The sequence below is a fragment of the Suncus etruscus genome, chromosome 5, assembly GCF_024139225.1.
Source record: "Suncus etruscus isolate mSunEtr1 chromosome 5, mSunEtr1.pri.cur, whole genome shotgun sequence".
Lineage (NCBI taxonomy): Eukaryota > Metazoa > Chordata > Mammalia > Eulipotyphla > Soricidae > Suncus > Suncus etruscus.
Genome location: NC_064852.1, coordinates 27,345,158 through 27,362,925, shown reverse-complemented (window position 1 = coordinate 27,362,925; position 17,768 = coordinate 27,345,158). Strand labels below are relative to the sequence as shown.

General features: G+C 39.1%; 1 protein-coding gene across 1 annotated transcript in view; it reads left to right on the top strand.

The window, feature by feature from the left end:
• ADAM10 (ADAM metallopeptidase domain 10) overlaps positions 1-17,768 on the top strand; it is a 96,146-nt gene that overhangs the window by 69,998 nt on the left and 8,380 nt on the right. Inside the window, exons 7-13 of the mRNA XM_049773656.1 lie at positions 1,086-1,269; positions 4,943-5,106; positions 6,297-6,480; positions 9,914-10,064; positions 11,662-11,845; positions 14,064-14,172; positions 16,933-17,153. Coding sequence (XP_049629613.1) covers positions 1,086-1,269; positions 4,943-5,106; positions 6,297-6,480; positions 9,914-10,064; positions 11,662-11,845; positions 14,064-14,172; positions 16,933-17,153 — 1,197 coding nt within the window. The remainder of the gene's footprint in view (positions 1-1,085; positions 1,270-4,942; positions 5,107-6,296; positions 6,481-9,913; positions 10,065-11,661; positions 11,846-14,063; positions 14,173-16,932; positions 17,154-17,768) is intronic.

Genomic DNA, 17,768 nt, shown 5'->3' with positions numbered 1-17,768 from the left:
TATATACGATGCTTGTTAGATAACTATAACTAAGATATTTTGGACAGATTGTTAATGAATAAGTTAGTTGTGAAATCTGGCCATAGGCAGTTGCTCCTTAACAATAATTTGGGGTTTTACTTAAGCCCCTTGATTTTACTGAAGGATGTAGATCCCAAGATCTGTAGCTTTCATTTTATCAACATTTATACCCTCTCCTTTTAACCAATAGAATGAAGATTGCTGATGCTTATAAAAACTCTCTTCTAAGAAAATCAGCAGTCTTGTATGTCATTTTGTCTTACTTAGGGAGAATCAAATTGTCCTGGGGTCTCAAAGGATAGAATATCTCTGAAAGGAGAGATAGGGTTAATAAAAGAGTTTTTTTGTTTAGTATAAATTTAATCTCAAAGCTGATTATTTTTTATATTATGAAGTAGGAACTTGTACCAGGAGCATAGTAGCTAAGTAGCCAAAGAAATATTTTAGAGGAACTCAACTTGAAAGTAAGAGACATAAATTGGCTGTTAAAAGAAAATAAAATTTGTGCTTTATCCAGGGAAAGAAATTTGATCTTGAATTTTTTTTTTTTGGCTTAACTTGTGACTCTTTCTTTAGGCAAGAGAATCAAGGAAATTATTTGTTTGCTCAACTGATAGTTTTGTGTTCATTATCTAGTTTATGTTCTTTAATTGCAAAAATCTAGCATTTATAGCATTTATAATTGTTACCATATGTGGAGACTTGCTCTAAAGAAGACTTGCTTAGATAATTAAATTTAAGAAACTACTTTATTAGAAGTTTTGAAAGAACATGTTTTTCTTTCCCAAGCATTCAGTGTTTGTGAATTCAAAGAACACTTGCTCTGAAATTTAACATGAAGTTTCCTTTCCCTCTTATTTTCCTCCCTCCCCGTCTTTCATCCTTCTTTCCCCTCTCTTCCCCTTTCTTGTGATCAACTAAGGAATGGGGTAGTGAGAACAATACTAGAAAGAAACCTTAACTCAGGCATCATTTCCTTTGGACTCAAACATTTTGACAGATGAAGATCAGCAGAAGCTTAATATTAAGATGCTAACTTATTTAAATTATTGTTTGGATTTTAGATCAACACAACTGCTGATGAGAAGGACTCTACAAATCCCTTTCGTTTCCCAAACATTGGTGTGGAGAAGTTTCTGGAATTGAATTCAGAACAGAATCATGATGACTACTGTTTGGCCTATGTCTTCACAGACCGAGATTTTGATGATGGTGTTCTTGGTCTGGCATGGGTTGGAGCACCTTCAGGTAGCTAGCTTAACTAACTATATCTTGACCAAGCATTTGAAATACAAGTAATTTTCAGGGCAGAGAGACTTTTATAAAACACAGGAGAGAGCGATAAATGTACACTATCTTAATTTATATGATCAGGATTAGGCAAGATTTGGATCATAACATAACTGGGAAAATAGATGAGTGCTAATGGAGAGATAGCCATATATTTCTACATTTTAAAATTTTTTAAAATTAAAATTAAAATTTTACATTTAAAAATTTTTTAAATTTTGTAGCTGAGGGGCCGGAGTGGTGGTGCAAGGGGTAAGGCATCTACCTTGTCTGTGCTAGCCTAGGACGGACCTTGGTTCTATATCCCGGAGTCCCATATGCTCCCCCAAGCCAGGAGCGATTTCTGAGTGCATAGCCAGGAGCAACCCCTGAGCATCAAACGGGTGTGGCCCAAAAACCAAAAAAAAATTTTTTTTTTATTTTGTAGCTGAAATATTTGTGACAAATCTGGTACTTGTTTTAAACCTAAAACACCATTTTTTTTTGGAGGGGGGTGTCACATCTGGCTGCATTCAGGAGTTACACTTGACTTGGTGTTCAGAAATTGCCCCTGGCAGGCTCGGGGACCTTATGGGATGTCAGGTCTCCTGGCGTGCAAGGCAAACACCCTACCACTGTGCTATCTCTCCGAACCCCAAACACCAAATATTTTACGCAAAAAGTAAACATCAATTAAAATAAAAATTTAAAGATAGTCTTGCTGGTGGGAGACTTGTGTCTTGCTTTTGTTATGAAGTAAGATTAAGTAAGAAAAAGAGCCAAGGAAACCTGCACTGGAGCAGCAGTGGGAAGGAAGTGAAGTAGCCCAGCCCAAAGCTTCATTGATTATATTGCCTGTGCCTATTCCCTGCTGGAGTATCAATCTTGGTCCTGAGCTATCTTGGGTAACTGGGATAGGCTGATACCCTTTTCATTATAGCAAGGGGGTGAGAAATGGATAATAGCCTGGTTAGAGAAATAGAAGCCTACTGTTTGAATTGTGAAAACCAGGTTCTTTGACTTTAAAATTTGTCACAGAGTTTGGTGGTCTAGTCTTTCATTTGAGCTACATGCAGTAATTTCTTCTTTGGCATTATTTCTGTCTTTATAATAATTAGTTTCTGCTTTATCCAAGGTGAGATAGGTGTTTCTGTTTCTGGTACCCATTTATTCTTTGGCTTTCTCTGTACACTTTGACATTAATTGTACTGTACTTGATTGTGCGCTTCTGTGTTTCATGTTTTTTTGTGGTGTTTCTCTCCCCCTCTCCTTTCTTTTTATTTTGTCATAAGGCCTGCTTAAGGCCTCTACGGTCACACCTTGTTTTGCCTAATAGGGAGATCAAGTCCAGGGTTTTACACCTACCTGGCATGTACTCCCACCACTTGAGCCACATCCTCAATGACTTGTTTTCTTTTAATAATCAATAGTAGGAGTGTAAGGGGTGCAATTTCACTACCAAAAAAAACACTTACCTTGAATATATGAACCAGGGAGTTAGAAAAGGGTTAAGACACCTGGCCTAGGTTCTACCCCTTGTGGGATTGACCCTAGTGGTTCCCAGCACCACAGAGTTAGTTCTTTGGGTCTTAGTGAAAGTACTGCCAGGTGTGGTCCTCAGGTACCCTGACCACCTTTTGGGAGTTTCCCCATTAAAATCCCAACAGTATCTATTTTACAGTACCCAAAACGTTTTTCTTTCATGTTTTATTTTTTCTCTTTAAAAAAAATAATATCTTTAGGGGCTGGAGCAGTGGCGTAAGCGGTAAGGCATCTGTCTTGTGCGCACTAGCCTAAGACAGACTATGGTTCTATCCCCCAGAGTCCTATATGGTCCCCCAAACCAGGAGTGATTTCTGAGCGCATAGCCAGGAGTAACCCCTGAGCATCACAGGGTGTGGCCAAAAAACCAAACAAACAAAATTTAAGCACCATGATTACAAACATGTTTGTGGTTGGGTTTAATTTCCTGGTATTCTTAATGTGCATGTTTTATGTCATGGGCTGTGCTGACCCTGTTGGCCACAAGGGTCAACTTCTTCCTCCTGGTGTGTTCAGGATGCATTCAAGGACCGAGGATGCTTCCCCATCTCATGCCTGGTAGAGAACGGGTCCCAGACTGATGATCTGAGACAGTTTATTCTCTTATAACAGTGGTTATATAAGACCAAAAGAGGAACTGGAAAATCTGAAGAGTAACTGGACATGGTGGGGGTAGGTGAGGCACTGGGGAGAAGCTCTGTCTGAACAATGGGGCTTAAGAGTGCCCTGAAGCAAGGCAGTATTGATAGGTATTATAACCAGAAATCTCTGAGGGAAGAGGGATGGCCCAAGGTCAAGCACCATTAAGAATCTTGATCCTGGGTGAGGAAAGATGAGGCCTCTCTTTATGCCATCTTGCCCCCATGGCAACTCTGGTGTGTTGGGTGTCTTTAAAGCTTTTGGCCTCAAGGGGAATCCCTGGTGCAATCACTGTATAGGGCAGCTCGGAACAGATGGTTCTATTGGAGTGCTGTCTGCCAGGCAGTTCAGAACAGCATCACAGAGGGCATCCAACAATGGGCTGAATATATCATAGTTTAGTATTTTGGCACGTTTGTCCCTTGATTTCTTTTCTTATATTTCTTTTTTTGGATGGCGAGGTAGCACGTGTGGGAGAACTCAGGCTATTCCTGGCTCTGTGCTTGAGAGTCATTCCTGGCACTGCTCAGGTGACTTTGTGCTGCCAGGGCTTCCCCTATGCAGAGCTTGCATTCATCCCATTGAATTATCTATCTTCTCTGATAGTTCATATTTTATAACTTTGTATTACAAAACTTTCCCCTTTGAATAGTTGGATGGTTTTCAAACATGTTTATAATATTCTTCTTCCAACTCAGAACTTTTGGGTCTGTGCTCTGGAATCAACATTGTTGCTTGGGGGACCCTATGTGATACTGGGGATCAAACGGATTGGTGGTTTACAATATATGTTCTTTAACCCCACTTTGTATTAACTCTATTAACTTTCTGGCCCCATTTCTTCTTCTGGTGGGTTCATTTGATTAAAAAATACATATATCTACATATGTACTATTAATATAGCGAGTCCACAGAGTGTGCTCTTTGGACTAGAGGTATCAGCATCACCTCGAAATTTGATAGAAATGTAACCACCAATCCATCCCAGATCTGCTAATTCAAAAACTCTAGATGTGAAGTCTAAAATCTCTCTTTAAACAGAATAACCCTCCAGGAAATTCTAGATGCTCAGACCTTATTTATTTTACTAGCTGAAAGTTTATGCCCTTTTGTCCGCCTCCCCCTTTTCCTTCCTCATCACTATCCTCCCAGACACTGACGGCTGTGTATTTATAGGTAGATAGACATTTATTCAGTGAAATACTGGTATGTAAAAATTTAACATATTTAAATACTATGCTCAGTTAGCTGTAGTGAAAATTAGGGGATACTTTGATTTGTAAAAGAAACTTTATGTGTATGTGTAAAATAAAGTCATTTTATTTTATGTGACTCCCAAATCTTATTCCAAGTCATTTTAAAATGCTTGGTTTATATGGATACCTGTTGTATTTTGAACTTTAAATACAAGATGAATATTGATTTTGGAGGAAAGTAGTTGTTAACTTAGCCATCTTTTGTTCTGAATTAGGAAGCTCTGGAGGAATCTGTGAAAAAAGTAAGCTCTATTCCGATGGTAAAAGGAAGTCCTTGAATACTGGGATCATTACTGTTCAGAACTACGGGTCTCATGTACCTCCGAAAGTTTCTCACATTACTTTTGCTCATGAAGTTGGACATAATTTTGGATCACCAGTAAGTATTGCCTAACTTTTAGCTTTTAAAAAAGTAGTGTAATTTCATCATTTTTTGTCGTTGTCTGTAATGAAAGTAAATGATTATGGTTGAAAACAATTTTAATTGAATATGGGCTTATAAATACATTTTCAGGCATATAGTATTGAATATTTAGCTTTATATGTGAAAATACAGTAATTACTGGATCACAGTGAAATGGATAAAGAATGTTTGTGATTGGAAAAGAAAAATAGGCAACAATGCCAGAAATTGTAAAGGCTTGAAATTTTATCTATTTTATTCACTTCTGAATTTCTTAATCCTAGAATAGTGCCTGGTACATGATTTATCCAAGTACACTTTTGAGAATCCCCCCCCTTTTATTTTGTTTTTTTTTTTGTTTTGGGGGGTCACACCCAGCTATGCTCAGAAATTATTCTTGGCAGGCTCTGGGCAACATATGGGATGCCTAGGATGCTGAGGATTGACCCTAGGTTGGTCACGTGCAAGGCAAATATGCTCTACCCGCTATGCTGTCAATCCACCTCCAAGGTATATGTGACTTTGGATTTATTGATATTCTTTGTGCATTAGGCCTAGGTTCAACCCCTTGTACCTTATGTTCTAAATTCTGAACATGAGGTAGCCCCTGAGCACTGAGGTTGGCTGAGTGTGACTTCCTTTGGCTGAGTTTGGTTGAGTGTGGCATATTCCCCTCACCCCCCATGTGGGTGTGAGGTTAGAACCATAGCATTACGGGCAGAGTGTTTGCCTTGCATTTAGCTGACCCGGGTTCAATCCCTGGTATTCCATATGGTCCCCTGAGCCTGCCAAGAGTGATTTCTGAGCACAGTGAGGAATAACCCCTGTGAGCGCCATCTGGTATGTGCCCCTTTTCCCCATGTGAGTGAGCTTACTTTTAATAGACTGTCATGGTTATTTGTTTTCTTTTGCTTTCTACTTGCAAAAAATATTGTTGTGACTGATGTTTATTTTTTTGTTTCTTCAAAGACAGTGGTACTCATAGAGCAAATTGGTTTTCTTCATGCTGTAACATCAAATTATTTTCCCCCTCAATTGAAATATCCTTTCTGCAGGAGAATTCACAAACTTCCATTGTTCATTTGATGAGAAAATTATATTTAATCAGATGACCTGAAAACCTTATTTTCCTTCCTGTTTAAATAACTCTAAATTCTGTTTGACAGCATGATTCTGGAACAGAGTGCACTCCAGGAGAATCTAAGAATTTAGGCCAAAAAGAAAACGGCAATTACATCATGTATGCAAGAGCAACATCTGGGGACAAACTTAACAACAATAAATTTTCACTTTGTAGTATTAGAAATATAAGTCAAGTTCTTGAGAAGAAGAGAAACAACTGTTTTGTTGGTATGTATATCTTTCCAACATATTATGTTATGGAAATTATCAAACATCCAGAAAGTTTAAAAGAATTATGTAGTGAATAAATCATGTATCTGTGTTTCATAATTGTTAATACTTTGACATATTTGTTTTATCACATATTTATTTGTATGTCTGTCCCTCACATATATTTTTTATTTCACATGATATGGATTTACACATTATTCTTTTTTTTTTTTTTTTTTTTTGGTTTTTGGGCCACACCCGGTAACGCTCAGGGGTTACTCCTGGCTATGCGCTCAGAAGTCGCTCCTGGCTTGGGGGACCATATGGGACGCTGGGGGATCGAACCGCGGTCCGTCTCCTAGGCTAGCGCAGGTAAGGCAGGCACCTTACCTCCAGCGCCACCGCCCGGCCCCTACACATTATTCTTAAACAGTTCAAATGTGCGTATTATAAAAGGAATTATGTATTTACATATGTAATATGTATGAATCATATGAACTTTCACAAGTACATTTATAATTTTAACTTAAACACTTATCAAGATATAGAGTATTTATATAACTCCAGAAAATTCTGGTTCCCTTCCCAACAAAACTACCCACAACTTGTTCCCAGAGGCAACCACTATTATGATTTATTTCACCTTTATTTAAAATGTTTTTTATTTATTTAAACTTTATTCAAGTTTTTATTGAACCACACACAAATAGAATCATATGATTTGTAGAAGGCATAAAAATTAGAGATTCATCATTGGTGTTTTGATCCTATTTCTTGCTGAGTAGTGTATTACATTGTATATGTTGCACAATTATACCATTTATGGATGTCTTTGTGGGGCCTCTCTGCTGTTGGTGATTGCCATGGTTTTCAGGTATATGCTAATATGAATAAAGTTGTTATGGTATATTTTCCTTATTTTTGTAAAAGAAATATAACATAGTTTATATTGTAGATAATTTTAAATATGTAACATGGTATATAGGCAATATTTTGCCATCATCCCTATGTATTTCCAGTCTTTTTTTATCACTCCAAACAAATCCTGTAGGTATTAAGGCAGTAATTCTTGCTCTCCTTTTCACAGCCTCTGATAGCCTCTAGTTCATCTTCTATTTCGGAATTTACTTATTCTAGGTACCTTATATAAATGGGATCATTCAGTATTTGTCCTTTAGTATCTGACTTCCTTCATTTTATATAGATTTTTTCCAGCTTGTACTTTGTATTTTTTTGTTTGTTTTTGTTTTTGTTTTTTTGGGTCACACCCGTTTGATACTCAGCTCCTGGCTAAGCGCTCAGAAATTGCCCCTGGCTTGGGGGGACCATATGGGACACCGGGGGATCGAACCTCGGTCCTTCCTTGGCTAGCGTTTGCAAGGCAGACACCTTACCTCTAGTGCCACCTCACCGCCCCCCCACCCCCTTCTTTTTTTAATTCTAAAATTATCCAGCATGGATAAGCTTTGTGGGAATACAAAAGATACACACAATACATGGGCTCTTAAGGGAATTGATCTTGAGGAGGAGCAAAACCAATGTACATTTAAAAAAAAATCGATTGAGATAAAAAAAAAACTGATTGATTAAGATGAATCAAATAGAATTTGGGAAATTCTAAGGATAAAATGACCCAATTTCTATAATAAATAGTATCAAAATAAAGAAGAGGAAATCTGTTGTATATTAAAAGAACTTAAAAACACAAATCTACCAACAAACAACGATGGGCCCTGGGAGTAGCTTTGGGAAGCTTTAGTTGGCTTGGTTTAAATAAATCAATTTTAAAGAAAAATGTGTTTCTTAGATGCTATTATTTATTAGATACTGTTAGGCATATTGTTGATTTTATTAGATGTGATAATGGTATTATGTTTAGATTTTAAGAAGAAAATTTCTTAATTTTTAAATTTGACCTGGACTATTTAATATGCTTAATGGAGCTCTTTACGTCATTAATAGTTTTAAAGTTAAATAAGTGATTCCTTTGTGAGAATTCATCGCTTTTATTACTTCTCTGTGTAGTTCAAATTTCAATTACTTTCTCTTATCCCTTTCTTTTTGTTGTTAAATGTTGATATGTGGGCCAGGAGAGATAGCACAGCGGCGTTTGCCTTGCAAGCAGCCGATCCAGGACCTAAGGTGGTTGGTTCAAATCCCGGTGTCCCATATGGTACCCCGTGCCTGCCAGGAGCTATTTCTGAGCAGACAGCCAGGAGTAACCCCTGAGCACCGCCAGGTGTGGCCCAAAAAAAAAAAAAGTTGATATGTCTGGTTTGTAGACATGTGGTGTGTGGATGTTTTTAGCCATGATGTTTGCTGTGTTCACACATCAGGTTGTGGTACTTGCACACTTGGTTGTGGTGCTCACCAAAGTTGTGTTCTTTAAATGTTGCTGGATTTGACCAGGTCTTGAATTTAATCAAGGCACCCAAGTTGTGCTTATTACCAAGAGTGGCTGTGATTTTTGTGCGTTTTTTTTTTAATTGAGGTGCCCTTGAAGGGTTGTATTCCTTTTCTGTGGTTCTCACACATACACAGCCATTCTGAGTGTGATGGAAATTGATACATTACAGGGATCACAGACAGCAGAGCTGCCAGGATTGTGCTTACTGGGGACTTGAATTCCATATGCTTGCAAGTAGGGCAATCAGGATTGAGCTGTTCTTCTAGGACCCACTAGGAAATTTATATGACATAAAAGGATTTTTCCCCCCCAATTGATGAATCCCTTTGTTTTTGTATTATATCCAAACTATAGTCATTGCTTAATAATGCTTAATATGGCATACCTTAAATAGAATAGCACTTCTAGATAGGAACATCAGTTTTAATTCTCTTAATGTGTAGATGAAAAAAAATCAAAGACTTAAAAAGTTTTCAGATCCCTGGTTTGTTCTGTTCTTTTATGCATTAGTTTTCCTTTCTCCCTGTGCTATGAGTTTTAAAAGAATTTGTGAGTTTTATTTAAAAAATTATTTTGTGGGGCTGGAGAGATAGCACAGCGGTGTTTGCCTTGCAAGCAGCCGATCCAGGACCCAAGGTGGTTGGTTCGAATCCCGGCATCCCATATGGTCCCCTGTGCCTGCCAGGAGCTATTTCTGAGCAGATAGCCAGGAGTAACCCCTGAGCATAGCCAGGTGTGACCCAAAAACAAAAACACAAACAAATAAATAAAATAATAAAATAAAAATTTAAAAAATAAATAAAAACAAAAATTATTTTGAAAAAAAAATTATTTTGGTTTGGGCCCATACCCAGTGGTGCTTAGGGTTTATTCCTAGCTCCTTGCTCAGGGTACCATATGTGTTGGTGCCAGAGGTCGAACCCCATTCAACTATGTAGAAGGCAAGTGTCCTACCTGCTCAACTATTGATCCAGCAGTTTGTGAATTTTAAGTAAAAGAAATGTATGCATACTGTATTTACTTTGTCTGGTTTATTTTTTGCAGAATCTGGTCAACCTATTTGTGGAAATGGAATGGTAGAGGAAGGTGAAGAGTGTGATTGTGGCTATAGTGATCAGTGTAAAGATGAATGTTGCTACGATGCAAACCAGCCAGAAGGGAAAAAATGCAAGCTGAAACCTGGAAAACAGTGCAGGTACCATGCTACTTCAAGTAATAGCATTAATGTTCCATATAAAGCCATCCAAGTGCAGTTCAAACCTATTTAAAACTGAGATTATGATATGCAAATGTTTTTGAAACTTTATTTTTGTTCTGTTTGTTTGTCTGGAATAATATTCTATAATACATAGTGGTTGAGAGCTAGAATTATTTATTTTAATCTTTGCTCTGGGTCTTATAAAAGGATATGTAAAGGATATTCAGTCAAATGCATATTATTTATTCGCTATATTTTATTTACTTATTGATTTTTTGGGGGGTTTGGGCTACACAGAGGTTACTCCTAGCTCTGCCCTCAGGAATTACTCCTGGCAGACTCTGGAGATCAGCTGGGATGTTGGAGATTGAGCACATGCAAGGCAAGTGCTCTACTCACTGTGCTATCTCTCCAGCCCCTAGTTACTATATTTTAAAATGGCTATTATTTTCCCATATTTTTAGAGTCCTCAACTATTTAGGTAATATAGAGTTCACACACTCTTGTGCATTAGTATTACATAAGGTTTTTTGTTTGTTTGTTTGTTTTTGTTTTTGTTTTTTGTTTTTTTTTTGGTTTTTGGGCCACACCCCGCAGTGCTCAGGGGTTACTCCTGGCTGTCTGCTCAGAAATAGCTCCTGGCAGGCACAGGGGACCATATGGGACACCGGGATTCGAACCAACCACCTTTGGTTCTCGAACGGCTGCTTGCAAGGCAAACGCCGTTGTGCTATCTCTCTGAGTATTACATAAGTTTTTGATCTTGGTCTGATTAGTTTGGTAATGACAGATATAATAACTAAATAGTTTATTTTATTTTTTTAGTATTTTTTAAGTTTGTTTTTTGGGACATATCTGGTGATGCTCATGGGTAACTCCTGGCTCTGCACTTAGAAATCATTCCTGTCAGGCTCAGGGGACCATATGGTATGCAAGGGAATTGAACCCTGATTGGCTGCGTGCAAGGCAAACACTCTTACCTGCTATGCTATTGTTTCGGCCCCTAAAGTAGTTTATTTTTCAATGTAATACTTTTTCAATGTTAATTTTGTGTCCCTTATTTGATTTTAGTATATGAATATGAGAGAAACATAAGTTGACAAATGTATAATATAATTGAGAAATGGGTAACTTGCCTCTTATTAAATCTGTTTTCCATAGTAGTCTTTCACTAATGGGAGTTTTTTTTTTTTTTTTTTTTTTTTGGTTTTTGGGCCACACCCTGTGACGCTCAGGGGTTACTCCTGGCTAAGCGCTCAGAAATCGCCCCTGGCTTGGGGGGACCATATGGGACGCCGGGGGATCGAACCGCGGTCCTTCCTTGGCTAGCGCTTGCAAGGCAGACACCTTACCTCCAGCGCCACCTACCCGGCCCCGAGTTTTTTTTTTTTTTTTTTTTTTGTTTGTTTGTTTGTCTTTTTTTGCACTTGTTAGAATGTTGACAGTCAGTATCCTCTTAATTCCATTTTTCAAATTATATGTCAATAACATACTTGTTTATCAAATGAGATTTAGGATTTTAAAATCAGGACCATGTCTAAGTAAATAAGAGATACTCTTGCAACTTAGTTTAATCATTCAATGTTTCTTCTAGTCCAAGTCAAGGACCCTGTTGTACAGCACTGTGTACATTCAAGTCAAAAACTGAGAAGTGCCGCGATGATTCTGACTGTGCAAAGGAAGGAATATGTAATGGAGTCACAGCACTCTGTCCAGCATCCGACCCTAAGCCAAACTTTACAGACTGTAATAGGAATACACAAGTGTGCATTAATGGGGTAAGCATTTAGGTTGTATGTATCCCACTTCATTTTGTAAAGCTGCTTTTTTCTACAGGAACCTTTTCTGTTTCACTTTGGTTAATGGACCATCCCCGGCAGTGATCAGGAGTCGTCACTCCTGGCTCTGCGCTCTGGGGTCATTCCTGGCAATGCTCCTGGAACTGTTTTGGGTACTGGTGATCAAACCTGGATTGGTCATGTGCAAGGCAAACACCCTCCTACTGTGCTATCACTCCAGCCCCTTTATAAAGCTGTTTTTTGTTTTAATTGTTTGCTGACTCCTAAAACTGTAAAATAGTTGACCCAGCTTTCTCCCCTCAGAACAGTGACTATATTATGTGCATACATGCCTGGTAGCATTTGAGTAGTTACTGGCTTGTCTTATTTTGCCAGCCCATGTGTTTGATATTCTCTAGAAAAAAATAGTTGTACAATGATACATGTGACTTTATGCTGATTTTAAGTTTTATAAATTCATATCTCGGTAAAAGAGCTCTCTGTTTCCATTTTCTCTAAATGTGAATAGAAGCTTTTTTTGTGAATTGAAGCTTTGAAAGCTTTCTTATCTAAGGCAATTTTCATTTTTAATATATCATTAAAGAACTGTTATAGGGGCTGGAGAGATGTATTGGGGATAGGGTGCTTGCCTTGCATGTGGCTGATCCCAGGCATCCCACATGTCTCCCTGAACTTCACTTCTAGGAGTGATCTTTGAGTTTAGATTCAGGAGTAACTCTTGAGCACCGTTGGGTGTGGCCCTACGAAAACCAAACCAAAACAACAACAAAAAAGAGCCATAATAGCCAATCTAATAGAGAAAACCGTATAGTCTCTTTTTTTCTGTTAGTTTGTTTGTTTTTTTCTTTTGAGTTTTGGGGACTCACCAGTAGTAGTCATGGGCTACTTATTCCTGACTTGAGGGTTCCTCTTAATGGTGCTCAGAGAACCACATAGTGCTGGGGTTTAAACTTGAGCACTGCACACACAGTCTATAGTCTAACACTGTGGGCCATCTGCTTTATTTTCATGCATTGTTTAATTTTTACCCCCTTCCCTTCATCATTGTGGTAATGACTAGGGGCCATGCACATGCCTAGCTGCAGAGCTTGCTGAAGCTTGTACAGCAAATCACAGCAGGTTGCAGAGTGTGTGAACTCAGCAGCCGATGCTCACCATGCGCTGTGCTCCTTTTTGGTGCAGTGCCTGACTTCACCGCGGGGCACACTCTTAATGAAGGTGCACAGATTAGGAAATCATAATTGTGGTGCTAACAGTTGTTTTGGCCAGTTGCATCATCTGACTGGGCCACATCTTTTTAGTCATGCTTGCCATGGGCCTCTCTCTCTTTTTTTGGGGAAATGCTTGTACACAGCTGGCTGCATACCAGAGCTGCCAGGTTTGCCCTTGGCACATGAGGGACACATTACCCTGGGGCTCTGAACTCACATCCCTGTGAGATCAAGAATGCCTTTTCAGGGGCCGGGAAGGTGGCGCTAGAGATAAGGTGTCTGCCTTGTAAGCTCTACCAAGGAACGGACCGTGGTTCGATCCCCCGGCGTCCCATATGGTCCCCCCAAGCCAGGGGCGATTTCTGAGCACATAGCCAGGAGTAACCCCTGAGCGTCAAACGGGTGTGGCCCAAAAACCAAAAAAAAAAAAAAGAATGCCTTTTCAGGGGCCGGCGAGGTGGCGCTAGAGGTAAGGTGTCTGCCTTGCAAGCGCTAGCCAAGGAAGGACCGCGGTTCGATCCTCCGGCATCCCATATGGTCCCTCCAAGCCAGTGGCAATTTCTGAATGCTTAGCCAGGAGTAACCCCTGAGCATCAAACGGGTGTGGCCCAAAAAACCAAAAAAAAAAAAAAGAATACCTTTTCAGGCATGTACTGTTTTGGGCTGGGGTGATGTACAATGGGTAGGGTGCTTGCTTTGCATGTGGCCAATCTGGGTTTGTTCCATGACATCATATATGGTCCTCTGTATAGAGCCGGGAATAAGCCCTGAGCATGCTGGATGTGGTCCAAAGACAAAACATAAGATTTCCTATCTTATTTGTGTTTATTCTTTTTCACATGTATTTTATATGATCTAGTTATTATTAATCTCTGTTTATTGCCCCCTCCCATTTCTACTTAGTTACGTTCGACATTGGAAATTTATGCATTACTATGAGTAATGGGCTTGCCTATGTAGAGATTAATTTTTCTTTTCTCTTTTAGCAATGTGCAGGTTCTATATGTGAGAAATATGGCTTAGAGGAATGTACCTGTGCCAGCTCTGACGGCAAAGATGATAAGGAATTATGCCATGTTTGCTGTATGAAGAAGAGTAAGTCTTTACAAATCCAAAATCTAGGCTTGCTTTGTCAAGCCCCATTCTCCCTTTGAGTAGCTCTCAGTTTTTTCTATTCTGGAGAACTCATTGTTCTCTCTCTCTCTCTCTCTCTCTCTCTCTCTCTCTCTCTCTCTCTCTCTCTCTCTCTCTCTCTCTCTCTCTCTCTCTCTCTCTCAACTCATTGTTTTCTCTCTCTCTCTCTCTCTCTCTCTCTCTCTCTCTCTCTCTCAGCAAAACTTAGATGGACAAGAGTCATTTTGAAATAATTGTTTTATCACTCCTTGGTGTTACTAAAGTCAGTACCAAAAGATTTACTGGACTATGGTTGGTCTGTTTGAGCTTTCTGTGCTACTGTTTAAGTGCACTGAGATTGGTAGTTTACTATGTAACTTTCCCATCTGATTTCCTATGATACTACTGGACTGGCATTCTGATAAAATATTGAGGTATCCAGGATTTATAGGTCTAAACCCAGTTTGGTGGCTTGGAAGTTTGATAAGGTTAAGTTGTGGAGCAGGACCATTTCTGTAGGAGGATGTGTGTGTGTGGGGGGGTGGCATTTGGTTGCTATGACTCATACAGAAAGGGGGATATATATGTACCCTACCCCCACCTTATCTCTAAGAATGCTGCAGAGATATCAGTCAGGACCGAACTACCTGGGAAGTAAGTGTTGGCAACCATTATTTTCTGTTGGAGCTTGGTGAAATTGCCAGGGTGATTTTCTGTTGAGATAGCAGCTATGGGCAGGGCTGCTGGGTTTTTCCCATGGCAGGATAAGGTGCAGAAGAGCTTGGACCGATCCCATTTCACGAGGAAAGACGCAGTTTTCAGTCCTGTAGTTTAATCTCTTCTGAGACGATTTAGCTGCTCATATTATTTTATTTCCATCTCAGAGCTGGGCCTGTTCTGTTGGAAGGCGTAAGGTGTGGTGCTGGGCTGTTGTAATTCATGCAGAAAGGGAATCTGCGCCCCCTCCCCCTTACATATATTTTCTGAGAATGTCACAGAGGTATGAGAATACTTGGGGAGTGTAGGTGGCTATTATTTTCTTTTAGATTTTGATGGGGGAGCCAGACCTTTTTTCTTTTTATTTTCTTTTTATTTATTTATTTTTGGTTTTTGGGTCACAGTGCTCAGGGGTTACTTCCTGGCTCTACGCTCAGAAATCGCCCCTGGCAGGCATGGGGGACCATATGGGATGCTGGGATTCGAACCACCGTCCTTCTGCATGCAAAGCAAACACCTTACCTCCATGCTATTTCTCCAACTCCCAGACCTTTTTTCTGTCATGAAGGTGGCAGCTGTGGGCAGGAGCTCCGTGTTTTGTTCTTGAACATGTATTATTCTGTTTCTTTCACCTCACATGTCTCTTTCCCCCCCCCCCCTTTTTTTTTTTGAGGGGGGTGTACTTAGTGATGCTTAGAGGTTACTCTTGTTTCTGTGCTCAGGAATTACTCCTGGCAGGGCTCAGGAGACCATATTGGGTGTTGTGGTTTGAGCCAGGTTCATTTGCATGCAAGGCAAGTGCCCTATCTACTGTACTATCTCTTCAGTCCCAGCAATTTGGCGGAGGTAGAGGCGGGGGAGTGGGTTTCATACCTGTGATGGTCAGAAACTATTTCTGGCTCTGTGCTCAGGAATTAATCCTAGTGATTCTTGGAGACCATATGGGATGCCAGGGATGGAATCCCAGTTGGCCTTTTTTTTTTTAGCCTATCATCTTATATCTAAATATTGTTTTCAATAAAAACTGTCTTGTTTCACTTAAAAAAAATCTATCTCAAAAACCTATTTCCTTCCTAAATACAGAGTGTTCAACGTAAAATACAATTTTTTAATTGAATCACCTTGAGGTACACTTCAAAATCTGCTGATGGTTGAGTTTCAGTCATTTAATAATCCAACACCCCCATCCCTTCTTTAGTGTTCATTTTCTGTTCTCAGTTGCCTCAGTGTTCATCCCTCTTCTCTCTTTCTCTTTTAGACACTGTAGTACTGCTACTGAAAGCGTATTCTGCATATCAGTTTAACTCCTTTCAGCACCGAGTTCTTGTCCACAGTGATCATTTCAACTATTATTTTCGTAGTGATTCCTTCTCTATTCTAACTGCACCCCCCTCCAATTTCTGTTGTGTTTGGGTTTTATTTTCACTGTAATTTTTTAAATGTATCTCGCAAATATATCTCCCTCTTCCACTGGCTCACTTCACTCACTCAGCATGACAGTCTCCATGTCTATTCATGTATAAGCAAGTTTCATGACTTCATTTTTCCTAACAGCTGCATATTCCATGCACCATAGTTTCTTTAGCAGAAACTTTAACAGAACTTGGACACTTTTGTTTGGACACTAAAGTTCTGCTGAACTTTAGCAGAAATTGGACACTTTGTTCCCAGTTTGTCTAATCTTCTTGAGAAAAATTTAGAAGTACCTTAACATTGTGTTCCTATCATTTGGTCCCTGCAGTGTCTTTAAAATGATGTGCTAAATAAAAGAACTTGCAACTTTAGACAGTTATCAATATAAATATTATTAGAAGAGCTTAAAGCTGTTGTATGCCATAAGTTGAATTTCTTGTTTGTTTGTACTTAATGTGTAACAGTTAACGTTACAAATTACTAGTGGTATACAGAATAGCCTAATTGTAATGAAATTTGATACGTGTCATGTTCATTTCAAGTAGTGCCTTCTTTCCTGCCTCTTCCCCCAGCTAGTCTGACCTCCATATACCTTTGATATTTCTTTCTCAGTGGAGCCATCCACATGTGCCAGTACTGGGTCACTACAGTGGAGCAAACACTTCATTGGCCGAACTATCACCCTGCAACCTGGATCCCCTTGCAATGATTTTAGAGGCTACTGTGATGTTTTCATGCGATGTAGATTAGTAGATGCTGATGGTCCTCTTGCAAGACTTAAAAAGGCAATATTTAGTCCAGAACTCTATGAAAACATTGCTGAATGGATTGTGGTAAGTACAGTTTTTATTTGTAAAGAAATGGTTTGACCTGGCTCAGTGGTAGAGCACTTGACCTTAAATATGTGAGGCCTTGGGCTTTAAACCTGGCACTCTAAAAAAGGACAAAAAAAGGTTTGATTTATCATTTAATTCTTGAAACATTTGAGAATTCTAGTGAATCTGTTGAGGACCATGTACCATTATCTTCTTCCTGTTTTTTTGAGTGAGGGCTAAAGGCATTAGTAACTGTTTCATATTCTTCCATGTTGATGTTTTACTTTTTTCATGTTAGGTTTGAGGTAGTAGAAAAGCATGCTTTTTCTTTCCCAAATGTACTGTATTGAAATTCCTCCTCATATATTGTATATACTTGAGTATAAGCCAGCCCCCCCCCCCCCCCATTTTAACCTAAAAACTGGGAAAACTTAGTGATTCTAGTATAAGCCGAGGTGGCAAATGCAGCAGCCACTGAAAAATAAAAAAAATTACAATAATTGAGGAATCAGTAAAAAAAATAAGTAAATTAATAAATACATTTACAATACACGATTGTTTAATATACTGTATCATTAACATACCACATTACCTATCGTCTTCAATGGCAACTTGAATAAAGTGAATAAACCA